General features: G+C 43.5%; 1 protein-coding gene across 2 annotated transcripts in view; it reads right to left on the bottom strand.

Moving 5' to 3' along the window:
* The window catches only part of LOC141070517 (calsenilin-like), a 241,082-nt gene that overhangs the window by 177,478 nt on the left and 46,481 nt on the right, over window positions 1–17,123 (bottom strand). For both annotated transcript variants that reach the window (XM_073559520.1, XM_073559521.1), the window contains exon 2: window positions 6,301–6,466. In XM_073559520.1, the coding sequence (XP_073415621.1) occupies window positions 6,301–6,466 (166 nt within the window). The remainder of the gene's footprint in view (window positions 1–6,300; window positions 6,467–17,123) is intronic.

Genomic DNA, 17,123 nt, shown 5'->3' with positions numbered 1-17,123 from the left:
CTGTGTGGACCATATCATAATTTCCAGGACTCCAAGTTCTTCTGTACACAGAAGATAGTTTTTAATGACATTGACTGTATTCTTGGGGTCATTGTCCTGCTGCAGATTAAATTTGGAGCCAGTCAGATGCCTCCCTGATGGTATTGTTTGATGGAAAAGTGTCTGTTTTTCTCAGCATTGAGGAGTCGAGAACTAGGCAACGTTCAGAACCATAGAATCAATGGTCAGCCAAGACTCCTTATCTATGAACTGGTCCAATGTTTATATTTATGTTTCTCCCTCTCCCATATTGATAGTTCTGCTTCACGTCACTTGTCTTATCTATTGCATTTTTTCTAGGCTGTATTGTGCATAAATATGTGACTTCAGATTTTGTATTAGTCTAGCCTGATGAAGAGACCTGAGTAGTCTCGAAAGCTTGCAATGTATTACCATCTTTTCAGTTAGCCATTAAAAGGTATCAACTACTGAGGACTCTCAATCCTGAATATTTTTCTGGTCAGCCAAGGAAACTTAGTGCAGCAGGTGAAAGATGCATCATGTTACTTCCCTTTGAAATTGTAATATATCCTGTAGTGCCATCTGCTCAAAAGTAGCAGCAGCTAGTGGGACTCAGCTAGACCCATCATTTACTGTTCGAAGTTCTCTGTGAAGAAGAGGTCTTCATGGAAGAATTGTGGCCAAAACTCGCCTATTCAACATAGAAACAAGGCCAACAGACTCAATTATGCGTGAAAACGGATGAACTGGGGTGCAAAAAAATGGACGCAGGTGCACTGATGAGTCAATGTGACATGTTTAGCTAAAGGCAGTTTGTTCAATGAAGGGCTGGAGAGTGGTACTATAGTCAGTATCTGGAGAAACATTGAGGCACAGTGAAGGTTCCTTGCAAGTTTGTGGCTGCATTTCCGTAAATGGAGTTGGGTATTTGGCCAGAATTAATGGCGTCGTCAATGCAGAGGAATACAGGCAGATACTTATCCATCATGTAATACTGTAAGGGAGACGTCTGATTGATTCCAAATTTATTTTGCAGGAGAACAACAAACCCAAACATAAAGTCAATATCAACAAGAAGAACAAGAAGTCCTGGAAGTGATGATTTGGTCCCACATAGCCCTGATCTAAATATCATAGAATCGGTGTAGGGTTATATGAAGAGAGAGAAGGATCTGCACAAGTGGCGTCCACAGAAGATCTGTGGTTAGCTCTCAAAGTTGTTTGAAACAATCTTCTTGTCGAGTACCTTCAAAAACTGAATGCAAGTGTATCTAGGAGAATTGATGCTTTCATGCTGTTTTGAAACCAAAGGCCGGTGACACCAAATATTGATTAACTTTAGATTTTTCTTTTCTTCATTCATTTCACGTTTGCTAGTATATAAAAGTAAAGCATTGTCACTTCTACTTTTAGAACTATCTAACCACATATATATATAGTTATATTGGATATAAAAAAGTCTATACACCCCTTTTAAAATGCCATTTTTTTCATTTATCAGGCAAAAAAAATATATAACAAAAAGAATCATTTCAGAACTTTCTCAACTTTAATGTCACCCACAATCTATGCAAATCCATTGAAAAGCAAATTTAAATCCTTTTGTGGGGGAAAATAAGAATAACAAAATTAACATAATGTGGTTGCATAAGTGTGAACACCCTATTATAATTGGGGATGTGATTGAGTTCAGAATTAGCCAATCACATCTAAACTCATGTTAAATAGTAGCCACTACACAGCTGCCATCATTTATAGTTATTCTGATGAACCCATATAAAGTTTGGCATTTCTAATTGTATTTCATTGACATATTCTTAGTTGCATTTTAAAGTAAAAAGCCATGGTCCATAAAGAGCTTGCAACACAGCAAAGGGATCTCATTGTTGAGTTATCAGTCAGGAGATGAGTACAAAATAATTTCCACAGCAATAGATATACCATGGAACACTGTGCAAACGATCAGCAAGAAGTGACTTAAATTTGGCACAAAAGTGACTTAACCTAGAACTGGATGTCCCTCAAAATGTAATGAAAAGACAAGGAGAATATTGGTCAGGGAGATTGTCAAGATACCTACAGCAACATTAAAGGAGCTGCAGAAATGGCTAGCAAATATTGGTTGTGTACTGCATGTGACAAAAACCTTCCATATTCTTCATATGCATGCAAGACAGAAGATATTTCTTATGAAGTAAAACATTCAAGCCCGGTTATGTTTTGCCAAAAATATATAACAAGTCTGCCAAAAGCATGTAGGAAAACGTGTTATGGTCTGATAAGACAAAATTTGGACGTTTGGCAAAGCCAACAATGCACATCAAGAAAAAGTACACCATACCCACAGTGGAGCATGCTGGAGGCAGCATTGTACTTTGGGGCTGTTTGTTGGGAGCTGGAACTGGGTAAAGGTGGTTGGAAATATGAACAGTTCTAAATGTCAGTGAATCTTGCATCAACACTTTAATGTATCTGATAAAAAGTTGAAGATGAAGAGGAATTTCACTTTCCAGCACAACAATGACCTTAAGCATATATCCAAATCAACAAAAGAATATCTAGAAGGTCAAAAGAAGATCAAAGTGATGGAAAGACCCAGCCAGAGCTCAGCTCTGTATCCATTTGAAGATCAGTGGTTAACCTGAAGGTGGCGCTGTACACAGGCGATGCATTCAAAATCTGACAGATTTGGAGCTGCTGCTAGGAACAGTGGGTTTGCCAATTCTAGATGTGCAAGTTCTTAGGCCCATAGTGAAAAAAAATAAAGACGTCCCGGAAATCCTCTTTAAGCAAGGAAGAGCTACATAAGGGCATCTCTTGTAATTTGGACAGTCATGTATGATATGGTCTACTATTCATATTTGTTAAGTGGAGCCCCAAGCCAAGTTTAGGTGTGTGGCTATAGGGACACTTTCTGCTTCTTTCTGTCCTCCATGATAAATAGTTCTATTCACTATGTTTGCACCCGTTACTCCACCTTTGTGGTACTGTACTACAACCTGTAGAATAGTAAAAGATACTTCATCCCTCATACTAAAGTTTTCGTCTCTAGGTCTCAAAGTGATTCATGGTGTTTCTCCACCATCTAGTGGTCATAGTGTAAATTACCTTTGTAAAATCGGGTTCCCATTTTAAAATGGAGCTAAATTGTAAAAACTTACATGCGATTGTTGGTGGCAATTTTTACATTGCTCGCATGGACTTTTTAATGGCCACATAAAAGTAACCTCATACGGAAGCATCCGATGGCTTCTGCCTGTCACTGTAGGACGCTTCCTTCACCCATTCATCCTGCTCACTATTCTCATACAGACAACGCTGCTGCGCAATTATGAAATATAATCACTATTTTCATTCAAAGGCATTATTTCAGACGTGTAAGGTTGACTTTGTAATTTTGCTATTTATTTTCCATCCTTCACATGGATGGTTAACCCTTTCAGGAGCCAGATAGTTTTTGACCATCCAGACATAATTTTTTGTTTTACTCTTTTGCCCAAAGTCAATAGGACTTGAGAAGGGTCACTACACAGTGCATAGAACTGTACTGTTCTAGGTTTCTGCATTAACCCCTTCACAACCGCTAACAGTAAATCAGTGTTGACGCTTGCTGGTCTTTGAGCAGCGCTGATGTCTCTCTACAGTTGGTGGTCTTGCAGCGCTCTGGACCCCCAGAGTCCTGCAAGGGCTGGGATTCTGGTGCAGAGCAATAGCTCTGACATGCGACATCATCAGGACCTGATGCTAAAGAGGAAAGCACCACTGCAAATTATGCACACCACAAGAATTTTAGTGTGAATATAATACTGGAAAAGTTTTTTTATTGGCAAAACGCAAAATATATTAAAACATAATTAAAACCAAAAAACAAACAAAACCATATCCACTCAGAATGAATAATACAATTCCCAATATACAAAAAAACACATATGTGCAAAAATCATCCCTAATCTGAACCTGCTGGCTCATGAGGCAAATATAATACAGGCAAAAGCCCCATGGAAGTTTAGAGAGATGAGGGGTTAAATTACCAAATGCTCAGCATATACACGGGCAAGCCCCCCGAATCCGGGTCCTGAGTGGAATGGAGACCGTGGCCCCACGTGTATCACCCGAGCAAGCAGGGCTTCGTCAGGGGAAGTAATGAGAGTCATGCCAACATATGATTACCGTAAATAGTCTTGAAAAGATTACCTGATAGTTAACTGGTGTGAATTGGAAGGAACAGCCAAAAAAAAGTGAAACGAAACGCAGGACATGTCCTGCTATTTATAAACACTGCAGAGGCTGACGTCTCAGCCAAAGAATTATTGTAAGATCGCGCATGCGCAGGGAGAAACTGGGCCATGTATGCTCATCCATGTAAAAAAACTGCAGCATTTTAATTCTCTTCCATATGTTTCCATAGGAAATTAGAGACATACAGTAAGGTCACCCCACCTATATAGATGTCTGATTGTACAAAAGGTAATCAGGTAGTATACAAGAGGCCTTAAAGGGAACCTGTCAGCAGGAATTAGATCAGTGCCGTTATACTGATTGCAATGATACCTTGGTTGATGAAATCCGTCTTGTGGTTGGTGTTTAATATTTATTTTCAGTTTTGTGTTAATGATATGCTCATGCTCCGGGGAGGCCTGTGGGGGGTCTTCATGTGGTGCTCTGATTACTAATCCCTCACTGACCTGCCCCCTAGCTTACATAGTGAATATCTGTACATACAGAGGTAAAAAAAACCCTTCTGCAGGCAGGTGCCGGCCGTGGCCCCTGCGCTGAAGCATAATTACATGTTTAATGTTCCAATAATAAATGTGATTGATGTTATTCAGATAGAAAAAAAATTAATTAATTTTAACCCCTTAACGACCGCCAATACACCTTTTAACGGCGGCACTTAATTATACTTATTCCGCCGAGAAGTAAAGTTATAGAACCCCCCAGCGTTGTAAAATCTCCGGGGTGTGGGCTACCCCAGAGAACACAATTCGAGTCGGTTTTTACCATCCACCGTTATTCACGGAAAAAAAGTCAGATTTCCCATCTATTTTTTCTCTCCTCTGATATGATCTGGCATACCAGAGGAGAGAGAAATGATGTCCCCCAAGCCTCCCCGGTACCTCCGGTGTCCCTGAACCCTCCAGCTCTGTCCCCCGGTCTCTCAGCGTCTTCTTCCTGGAAGAAAATGGCAGGCGCATGTGCAGTGAGCCCGCCGAGATCTGCCGGTTGGCACCCTGCAACAATAGGAGATTTTTCTTATTGGTCCATTTTGATCACTGTGATAGAACCTATCACAGTGATCAAAATAAAAAAATAGTAATTCAAACCCCTCTTTATGCCAGAGACTATATTTTGTCTATGGACACCTTTTGCAAGAAGGCATCATGTGGTTTTAGGGTGTGTGCACACGCTGCGGATTCTGCTGCGGTTCCGAAGCGGTTTTGGCTGCTGCGGGTCCGCAGCAGTTTTTGCTGCGGTGTACAGTACCATTATTCCCTATGGGAATAAAAAACCACAGTGCAGATGGTGAGGATTTTTCCACTCGTTTTTTCTGCGGTTTTGAAACCGCAGAAAGAATTGACAAGGTTTGCCATCTCCTCCATTGTGGAGATGAAAAACCGCAGGGCAAAACCGCAGAGCAATCCGCAGGTAAAACCGCAGGTTTTTTGACCTGCAGATTTACCTACGGATTTTACAAAATCCGCGCGGCCAAATCCGCACTGCAATCCGCAGCGTGTGCACATACCCTTAGTCTTAACACAAAGGAGTATCCACTACGTGGTACCATCATTAGCATAAAGTGCATCATTTTAAACAGCACCCCAATGTATGTTTGAGGGTATGTGCACACGGTGCGGATTCTGCTGCGGATCCGCAGCGTTTCTGCAGCTGCGGGTCCGCAGCAGATTTAGGTGCGTTGTACAGTACCATTGTTTTCAATGGTAAACTGGAAAACGCTGTGCACATGCTGCGGATTTTTCGTCGCGGTTTTGCTGCGGTTTACAATCCACAGCATGTCAATTCTTTTGTGCAGAAACTCTGCGGTTTCACACCTCATCCATTATGAGGTGTAAAACCGCAGGCAAATCCGCAGATAGTCCTGCGGACTTATCTGCGGTTTTCACCAAAAAATCCGCAGAGCCAAAAAACTCCGTGTGCACATATCCTAAGGCACTGTGCAGCAGGTACAAGTCAACACAATATGGGCAAGTTTTCTAGACCAGCACAAGCATCATTACTACAATCGTCAGATTTATCAGGTTTGAAACACATTAGAGCAGCATTTTGGTTGAGTCTGGATACCTGGACCTTGAGGTGATGTACTGGACAGTATCCATTTAACCAGACAACATTTCATTAGAGTCCTGCGGGTCAAGCGAGGCTTCTGCCACTTCACACCGTCCTTCTTCTCGGGAGATGTTTGGTCAGGGTCAGCAAATAGACTTCCATCGTTCTCCTTAATGTCATCCTGAAAAGCAATGAAAATAGTAGTGAGCTGACATAAGAGTGTGTTTTACATAAATTATTATTTATTATTATAGCGCCATTCATTCCCTGGCACTTTACATGTGAAAAATGTTATATTAAAAAACAAGTATAATAATCATGAACAATACAAGTCACGACTGGTACAGGAGGAGAGAGGACCCTGCCCCCGAGGGCTCACAATCTACAAAGGGCTGGGTGAGCATACAGTAGGTGAGGGGAGAGCTTCTTGTGCAGTCAGGGCCGGCGTTAGGGGCAGGCAGACCAGGCAGCTGCCTAGGACCCCCCGCTCCCCCAGTGGCCCCCAGCCAGCGGCACATCACACAGCCGCTATGGGGCCCCTGTGAGGCAGGGCCGCCGCAGCATTGAAGGAGGCAGGGATGGAGGAGAGAGCATCAGCTGACACTCCCTCTTCCATCATTCCCCGCTCTGCCTCTGACACGGTGAGACAGAGCAGGAGGAGACAGGAGCAGTCAGCAGCGCGGGTGCGAGGAGAAGGTGAGGAGTGTTTTTTTTTTAAAAGTGTGAGTATTGGACTGTGGGGCCACTCTGGGGGGACTATATACCATGCTTAGCTGTATCATACCATGCTGGGGGGGGCTATATACCATGCTGGGCTGTATTACACCATTCTGGGGGAGCTATATACCATGCTGGGCCATATTATACCATGCTGGGCTGTATTACACCATTCTGGGGGGGGGCTATATACCATTCTGGACTGTATTATACCATGCTGGGCTGTATAATACCATTTTGGGGGGCTATATACCATGCTGGGCTGTATTATACCATGCCGGGCTGTATTATACCATTTTCGGGCGGCTATATACCATGCTGGGCTGTATTATACCATTCTGGGGGGCTATATACCATGCTGGGCTGTATTATACGATGCTGGGGGGCTATATACCATGCTGGGCTGTATTATACCATACTTGGCTGTATTATTCCTTTCTGGGTGGCTATATACCATGCTGGGCTGTATTATACCATTCTGGGGGGCTATATACCATGCTGGGCTGTATTATACCATGGGGGTGGGCTATATACCATGCTGGGCTGTATTAGACCATGCTGGGCTGTATTATACCATTCTGGGGGGGGCTATATACCATGCTGGGCTGTATTATACCATTCTGGGCTGTATTATACCATGGTGGGCTATATACCATGCTGGGCTGTATTATACCATGCTGGGCTGTATTATACAGCCCACCATGATATACAGCCCAGCATGGTATACAGCCTGTATACCATGGTGGGCTGTATTATACCATTCTGGGGGAGCTATATACCAAGATGGGCTGTATTATACCATGCTGGGCTGTATTATACCATGCTGGGGGGGCTTTATACCATGCTGGGCTGTATTATTCCATTCTGGGGGGCTATATACCATTCTGGGCTGTATTATACCATGCTGGGCTGTATTATACCATTCTGGGGAGGATATACCATGCTGGGCTGTATTATACCATTCTGGGGGGGGGCATATACCATGCTGGGCTGTATTAGACCATGCTGGGCTGTATTATACCATTCTGGGGGGGCTATATACCATGCTGGGCTGTATTATACCATGGTGGGCTGTATACCATGCTGGGCTGTATTATACCATGCTGGGCTGTATTATACAGCCCACCATGATATACAGCCCAGCATGGTATACAGCCTGTATACCATGCTGGGCTGTATTATACCATGGTGGGCTCTATTATACCATGGTGGGTTATATACCATGCTGTGCTGTATACCATGGTGGGCTGGACTGTATACCATGGTGGGCTGGGGTATATACCATGTGGTGCTGGGATATATACTGTGCGGCTGTGTTATATACCATGGGGGTACATTTTACATTATATTCTATAGGGGGAGGCTGTGTTATATAATATGGGGGGCTACATTATATTCTATGGGGAGGTGGGCTGTATTATATTCTATTTGGGGCTACATTATATTCTATGGGGGGCTGTATTATATTTATTATATTCGATGGGGGCTTCATAATACTATATGAGGAGGGCTACATTGTATTCTATGGAGGGGCTACATTATACTATATAAGGGGCTGCATTATATCCTATGAGGGGGTTGCCATATATTCTATGGAGGGGCTGCATTATACAATATGGGGGGTGGGGCTGCATTATATTCTATGGGGGGTTACATTATATTCTGTGGAGTGGCTGCATTATACTCTGGGGTAGCTGCATTATTCTCTAAGGGGTGGCTGCATTATACTATAAGAGGGGGGCTGCATTATATTCTATGGGGGTTACATTATATTGTATGGCGGGGCTACATTATACTCTGTGGGGTGGCTGCATTATGCTCTGTTGGGTGGCTGCATTATACTATATGTGGGCTGCATTATACTGTATCAAAGAATATGGGGAATACATTACATGAAAACTATGGGGTGCATTATGCTATGGGAAGTGAATTGTACTGCATGGGTGACTATGGCGGTGCATTATACTATATGGAGAACTATTAGGAGTGTATTATACTATATGGAGGACTGAGCAGTGTATTTTAATATACGGAGGGCTATGAGGAGTGTATTATACTATATGGAGGACTATGGGGCAGATTATATTATATGATGGACTATGGGGTGTAAACTGTAGATGTGCTGCTGATAACATGATACTGTATGGTGATCTGTTAGGGTGTGTGCACAAGTTGCGGATTAGTCTGCGGCTTTTTCTGCAGAGAATCCATATCTCTTAGCAGAAACCGCACTGTAAAACACATGCATTTTTCCTGAGGATTTAATGCAGGTTCTAGTGCGATTGGGCAGTGCGGATGAGAGAGAGATTGATTTGTATGTCCCGAAACGTACACTGCAGCTGCGGTTCCGCAAAAAAGAAGTAACATGCTGCGGAAAATGAACCGCAGCAAATCTGCGCTGAATTTTCCGCAGCATGTGCACGGCGGATTTGGTTTTCCATAGGTTTACATGGTACTGTAAACCGCATGGAAACTGCTGCGGATCCGCAGGACCAAATCCGCTGCGGATCCGCAGCAAAAACCGCAACGTGTGCACACACCCTTAGTGATCCATTAGTGATCGTTCTGTTCCCATCATTCTTTCTCAGATGGTGGAACGAGGCCGGGAAACAAGTGCTGAACGATTTCTTCAATTTTGTCGATCACATTCATTTAGCGGCCTGAACTCAGCGCATGTAAATACAATCGAAATGCTTCTGTGATGTGCAATATGTTAGCATTTGGGGGCCAATTTTAAACTTTGCCTAGGGCCCCACTTTGCCTAAAACCGGCCCTGTGTGCAGTGTTGTAGTGGAGCGAGGGTTACTGCAGGTGGTAGGCTTCGTTGCCATTAGAGTTGAGCGAAACAGGTCGGTCAGATTCAAAAGTCACCGACTTTCGCCAAAGTCGGGTTTCATGAAACGAAACCCGACCACAGTGTGAAGTTGGCCATGCGGTCGGCAACCCAAGCGCCAAAGTCGTGTTTCGCCGAATGCTTGCACGTGACTTTTTTCAGCCAATGAGAGAAGCGTTGGGAAGCGGGAGCCTAGCTGGAGTGGGAGTGGGAGAGGGAGAGAGAGAAGAGAGAGAGAGAGAGATTTCGCTGCCTCTAGGGTTAAAATTCATGCCAGGTGTGTTTACAGTCCTCCACTCACTGCCGACTTTTCTCCCCATTGACTTGCATTGGGTTTTCTGTTTCCTGACTTTTCCCTATAGTCGGCCGATTTCGTTCGACTTGACTTTTGAGAAAGTCGGGTTTCATGAAACCCGACTCGACCCTAAAAAAGGCAAAGTCGCTCATGTCTAGTTGCCATCATTTCATTTAAAGGGATTGTACAGTACTTTTATATTGATGACTTATCCATGAGAGGTCATCACTGTCAGATCGAAGATCTGTGGTGGTCCGACATCCCCACCGATCAGCTAGCCAGATGTAAACCATTTATTGTGCGGACACAGTTCTGTACATGCTCCTGTATATAGTACTGCAGATTAGCTCCAGTGTTCAGCTCCAAGCTCTGTATACATCTGACCAATGCCAGATGCAAGGCTGGAGTCACACACAACCATTAAAAATTCGGACCGATTTTAACGGTACAAAATCACACAAAGATTTCTTGTCCAGGGATCCGTCTGTCATCGGAATTTCCGGCGAAGAACCGATTTTATTTGCATCTAAGCATCAAATTGACATCCAATGCCAATGCCTGATGCTCTTTCCTGTTGACCTGGAGAAGTCTTGCGATTTAATCGCAAGTCACACGTATGGTGCCTTTTCAAAGCGATTTTTAATCGCATCCATAGACTTGCATTGGCAAATCCGATCCGAAAATCGGTGACAATCGCAGCCTGCTGCGATTGTCTCGGTCCGAGGAACGGATCCGATAAAAAAACGCATGATGCTAGCAGCAACATAGAATAACATTGGGACGACTGCAATGCGATTTTTAGTCGCATTGCATTCGTCCGATTTTATCGCTAGTGTGACTCCGGCCTAATAGCTGATCACTGAGTTTGTCGAGTGTTAGACCACAATCATTCTAATGTTGATGACTTTTTACAAGAATAGGTTATTAATATTAAAGTAGTGGACAACTCTTTTGCATTTTTGGATCTGTTAGCATTTGTGCATACCTATAGACAACTGCTAAAGGGCTTAGAACTTAAGAGGCTCCAATATGGCACCAAAAATATGATGTCAAATTCCTGGTATTAAGCAACAGAATAGAAACCCCATGATATATGACACTATTATCCATGCTCTGGTTGATTCCTCAGCACAATGTATGGACGTATTGACTTTTTTCTCTCCGACTACAACTCCCTACTGGCTCACTAGCAGAACATACTTTCTTACCTTTGCTCTTGCATCAAAATATCCCATTACGAGTGATGCAAGGTAACTAACCAGTTATGAAAAAACAAAACCAAAACATGATGATTTTGAGATACTCTGTAAGGAGATGTTTATGCTATACTAGATGGAGGCCCCATGCTATCGTATCGGGAGGGCGGTAATGTCACAATGGGGGCAGCCTTTGCGGCCTTGAGAATCTTCCCCCCCCCCCATGTGCTCACCCACCTAAGTTCATTTTAAAAATTGTCTGTGTCTAACCATGTACAGAACATACCACAGCTCCTGGGCAGGGGAGGAAGCAAAAGACAATACTGACATTACAGCAGGAGTTTGCAGAGGATACATTTTTTGAGATAAAATATTGTTTAAAAACAGTCAGTGAAATATTTTACCTCACAAAATGAATCCTCTGTTTTATAATTTTTAAAATGAACTTTCGTTCATGGGAAAGCGCCTTTAATGTGACCGGCCTCCTTTGCCTGTAGACACGTCGCACATCTGCCGCTGGGATCAGCCGAATGATTCACCTCGCCTGCGCGGAATTTGCGCAGGTGCAGTAAATTAGACTGCCGCCATCTTTGTGCAGACAGATAGCTGTGGTCACATTAAAACTGCGCATGTGCTCCTCCTGTACAAAGATGGCAGCGGTCAGTGAATCATTCGGCTGATCACAGTGGCGGCATATTCGTGATGGTTTTCCGCTGGTGGTACCGCGCAAGAGACTGCGTACGGCGTATACAGTATGTGTGTGTGTGGTGCATACGGCATGTACAGTGTGTGTGTGTGTGTGGTGCAACGGTGTTCCGCTGGTGGTGCCGTGCAAGAAGCTGGTACCACCAGCAGTTTCCATATTGAGACACCCATCACTTGGGTGTCCCAATATGGCGGTCGGTGAACTTCTGCTGCTTGGAATTCTGGGATCCGGACACATCTGGATGGAACAGGATGTGAAGACATTACAAGGTAAGTATATATTAGATGGTTCTACATGTGACCACCCTGCGGTTGTTATGTGGATTACACCCTGTTTAGGGATTTGATAGCTTGTCATGATAATGCATTGAATTTCTTTTTGTTGGGAGAGTCCTTAAAAACTGATTTTAACATTAGCAACTTAGCAGCTATAGTAGTTGCTAATGCTAACAATTGTAAGGTCTGTTTTTTTAGCACAGAACTTTTAGAACATTTTATAGTTTTTTTCGATTGTTTTTCCTGTTTACCTTTCTTAATAGTTTGAAGGTTAATATGCTGAAACATGACACTTACTGTACTATTTATTTAGGTTACCGTTACGTTGTAGTAACATATGCCCTAACATCTGGCATGATCAGACAGCCCAAGGGCATCACAGGGGGACTCAGGTTCATCAACTATAGATATCAAAAGTTTCTTTGATCTCATTCTCTACCATTGGTGGGAAAGTTCTGATGTTATGTGCCAGAAGAAATTCTTCCTCCTACCAGGATGGAAATACTGTATGCTCAGCTGAATATCAGTTCTACCTATATGCCCAGAGGACATGATATGATAGAGGGCTTCTTTCATCTTAACAATTCTCTTTTTTCATTGAAACCCCTCACAAACAACCAATATTGCTTAAAAAAGCTGTGGCTGATTGTGATTGATGGAGGCAAAATGTCTTATATCCAACACATATTAGTCAGCTGAATGAATGGTAAGGGTACACTAAAAACATGCTATTAGTTAAAAATATTCTGCTCCGGCTAAAAAAGTGAAATAAAAAGTACCGTACATTTACACCCTGATGTATTAAATAGATTTAGGATGAGGAGTAATGATAACATGGGCTCATCCAGAAGTAGCTTTATAATCACAGCAATATCCTGGAATAATGCAATTTCAATGTGTCCTGTCAATTCACGTGATAATAGCATGAAGTCTATAGCAAGCATTTTTCATGGCCTTTTTCTAATAGGGAATCACAGATTTTACTTGCAAGTTGCATGAATGTTATTTTATGTGTGACACCGTTATACTTAGGCATCTGCGCCCAAAGACTATTTTTGTCCAAAACGAGTATTCAATTTGTATTGCTTTTGACATGATCTGTCCCTTTATTATTTTGCACGTGATTCTGGTATTATGACTTGGTGGTCCTCAGACCACAGCTTCTACTTTTTATCACTCCCATCATCAAGCAATTATCACAGTATCCAATAAAACAGACATATCAGATTAGATAAATTTGGCCACAGAAGAAATTTATTAACAGAAATCGAAAAATATAGGCATCATTTTAATTTATGGGATCAAATAGATAAAAATTGTCATGTGCATATGAAGTCTACCCTTTTGCAATGAACAATGAAGCCCTTAAAAATTTCTGGTGCAAGCAATTATCTTAATAAGTCCCATGCTCAGTGAAAATAAGTCTAACTGTGTGCAATCTAAGTGTCACATGTCTGTCAGTATACACACTTTACCTTTTCTGAAAGGCCACAGAGGCTGCAACGCCGCTAAGCAAGAGGCACCACTAACCAAACCACACAGACCAAGGAGATGTCCACACAAGTCAGGGACAAAGTTGAAGTAGAAGTCACAGTTGGTTTGTATAATTATATCTCAATCTCTGATGATTCCCCGGATCACCATCAAATCCATTATCATCAAATGGAAAGAACACAGCACCACAACAAACCTGCCAAGATAGGGCCGCCCACTAAAACTCTCTGTATGGGCAAGGAGGGCATTAATTAGAGTGTCAGCGCAGAGACCAAAGGTAACCTTGAAAAGCTGCAATGTTCCCAAGCAGAGATTCGAGTATCTGTCCATATAACCACAATAAGCCGTACACTCCATAGAGGTGGCCTTTATGGAAGAGTGGGCAGAAAAAAGCCTTTAGTTACACACAAAAATTGTAAGGCTCGTTTTGAGTTTGCAAAAGACACGTGAGAGACTCCCCAAATGTATGGAGGAAGGTGCTCTGGTCAGATGACACCAAAATTGAACTTTTTGGCCACCAAGGTAAATGCTATGTCTGGTGCCAAACCAACACAACTCATCACCCCAAGAACATGATCCCAACAGTGAAACATGTTGGTGGCAGCAGCATGCTGTGGTGATGTTTTTCAGCAGTAGGTACAAGGAAAATGGTCTAAGTCGAGGAGAAGCTGGATGGTGTGAAATACAGGGATATTCTTTAGCAAAATCTGTTTCAGTATGTCAGCGATTTGAGACTTGGTCGGAGGTTCCCCTTCCAACAAGACAATGACCCAATGCATAATGCTAATGCAACACTCAACAGGTTTAAGGGGAAACATGTTAATATTTTGGACTGGCCTAGCCAAATCCCTGAACTTAATCCAATTGAGAATCTGTGGTCTGATTTGAATATTGATGTTCACAAGAGGAAACCACCTAACTTGAAGGAGCTGGAGCAGTTTTGCCTTGAGGAATGAGTAAAAATCTGAATGGAAAGATGTGGAAAGCTCATAGAGACTTATCCAAAGTGACTTGCAGCTGTAATTGTACCAAAGGAGGCTCTACAAAGTACTGTTTTTTGGGGGATAAATAGTTATACACACTGAAGTTTACAGTTATTTTATCCTATTTGTTGCTTGCTTCACAATAAATAAAAAAACAAATATTCATAAATCTAGATATATTCTTTACATGAACTGATGCAAACCCTCAAAAAACCCATTGAAATTCCAGGTTTTGAGGCACCAAAACACAAAAATACCAAAAGATATGAATAATTTCGCAAACCACTGTATAAGCTCTAATGATCGCTAAACAACCCATAGGACCATAAACTCCAGCCATAACCCCTCCCTGGCTGAGTAATACCATAACATCTATGATTTACTTGCCATTAACCAACTCCTAGGGACACCGCACCCTTTTGCCAAGAGCCTCAAAACTTTCCACACTAACTAGGAATGGTTATTCTAAACTGAAGGAACCTGTCAGGATCCTGACAGCGCCGGCGTACAGCCCTCGCTGAGCAGGGACTCACCAGCGCTGTAGGGGTCCTGGGGACAGTAACAGCTGGAAAGTACAGACGCACAGGATCTGAACGCTGAAGTATTAGCAAGCAGGCACGGGACCTACGGTCATGTGACCACAAGGGGGCGGGGCTTAGCATCCTGCTTACTGAGATAGAAGAACACTCAGAGTCAGGCAAACCAGAGATCATACACAATACGGGCGAACGAGGTACAGGAGGGACAAGCAGATGGGAGGTCAGACGAAGCCAAAGGTCATACACAAGAGGGCGGTGCAGTACAAAAGGGACAAGCAGAGAGCAGTCGAGTCACAAGCAGAGGGTCATACATGAGAGGACGGTGCGGTACAAGAGGGTCAGGCAGAACTCGTAACAGGGACAGAACCAGATCACAACCAAACAAGCAACAAGTTATTAGGCACAAGGCACACGTAACAAGAGGTCACTTAACTCAGCCGAGGGCAGGAGTATAACTGACACCGGACCCAGGTCCAGTGAGCATTAAATAGCCGCCCTCTGCCAGAGAGAGGCAGAAGCAATTAACCCCCTGTCTGACCAGGATGGGCCAAAGCAAAACCCCATCCTGGATCATGACAGTACCCCCCCTCTCAATGGGGGCCACTGGACCCTCAGGTTTCTCAGGATACTTTGCGTGAAAGGCCCGGACCAGCCGATCTGCATGAACCGATCAAGCAGGAACCCACGAGCGTTCCTCAGGACCGTAGCCTTTCCAATGTACCAGATATTAAAGGGCATGACGGATCAACCTGGAATCGACAATTCGTTCCACCTCGTACTCAGACTGCCCGTCTACCAAAACTGGTGGCGGGGAAGCTGATGGTCCCTCCCCACCGGACCTCACAGGTATCAAAAGGGCCCTATGGAAAACATTTGGGATCCGCAGAGATGGTGGGAGACGCAACCGAAAAGCCACCGGGTTAACTGCTTCGGTAATTTCATAGGGACCTATAAACTTGGGTCCAAGCTTCGCGGAGGGGACCTTGAGCCTTATATTCTTGGTGGATAACCATACCTTATCTCCAACCTGAAACACTGGTCCCGTGGATTGCTTTTTGTCTGCAAAAAATTTATATTTATCCTTAGCCTTCGTAATGTTAATCTGGACCTCCCGCCATACCTCCCCCAACCGCTGGATCGTCTCATCCGCCCCAGGACACCCAGAATTCAAACGGGAAAATTCTCCAAAATGTTGATGAACCCCATAGTTGCAGAAAAAGGGAGATGTACCCGTAGACTGGTTAATGCGGTTGTTAAATGCAAATTCGGCCAACGGTAACACAGAACACCAATCATCCTGTCGGGCTGAGGTCAAGCAACGCAGAATTTGCTCCAGAGACTGATTGGTCCGCTCGGTCTGCCCATTAGACTCTGGATGATAGGCAGATGAAAAGGACAGACCAATGCCCAACCTCTTACAAAAAGCCCTCCAAAATCTGGAAACAAATTGCACTCCTCTATCAGACACCACATTCAAGGGTACCCCATGCAACCGCACCACATGCTCAACAAACAATCTGGACAATGTTTCCGCATTAGGTAGAGCTGCCAAAGGTACAAAATGTGCCTGCTTACTAAACCTGTCTACCACAACCCAAACGATGGTATTACCCTTGGAGCGGGGAAGGTTGGTGATGAAATCCATGGACAAATGGGTCCATGGTCTCTCAGGAATTGGCAGTGGTACCAATTCCCCGGCCGGCCGGTTATGGGGGGTTTTCGCACGGGCACAAACATCACATGCAGACACATATTCCCCAACATCAGAGGCTAAAGAAGACCACCAGAATACTCTAGCAA

This window comes from Dendrobates tinctorius, unplaced genomic scaffold (genome assembly GCF_039654945.1).
Source record: "Dendrobates tinctorius isolate UK_male_01 unplaced genomic scaffold, ASM3965494v1 ptg000272l, whole genome shotgun sequence".
In the NCBI taxonomy this organism is placed as follows: domain Eukaryota; kingdom Metazoa; phylum Chordata; class Amphibia; order Anura; family Dendrobatidae; genus Dendrobates; species Dendrobates tinctorius.
This window is presented reverse-complemented; position numbering and strand designations above follow the sequence as displayed.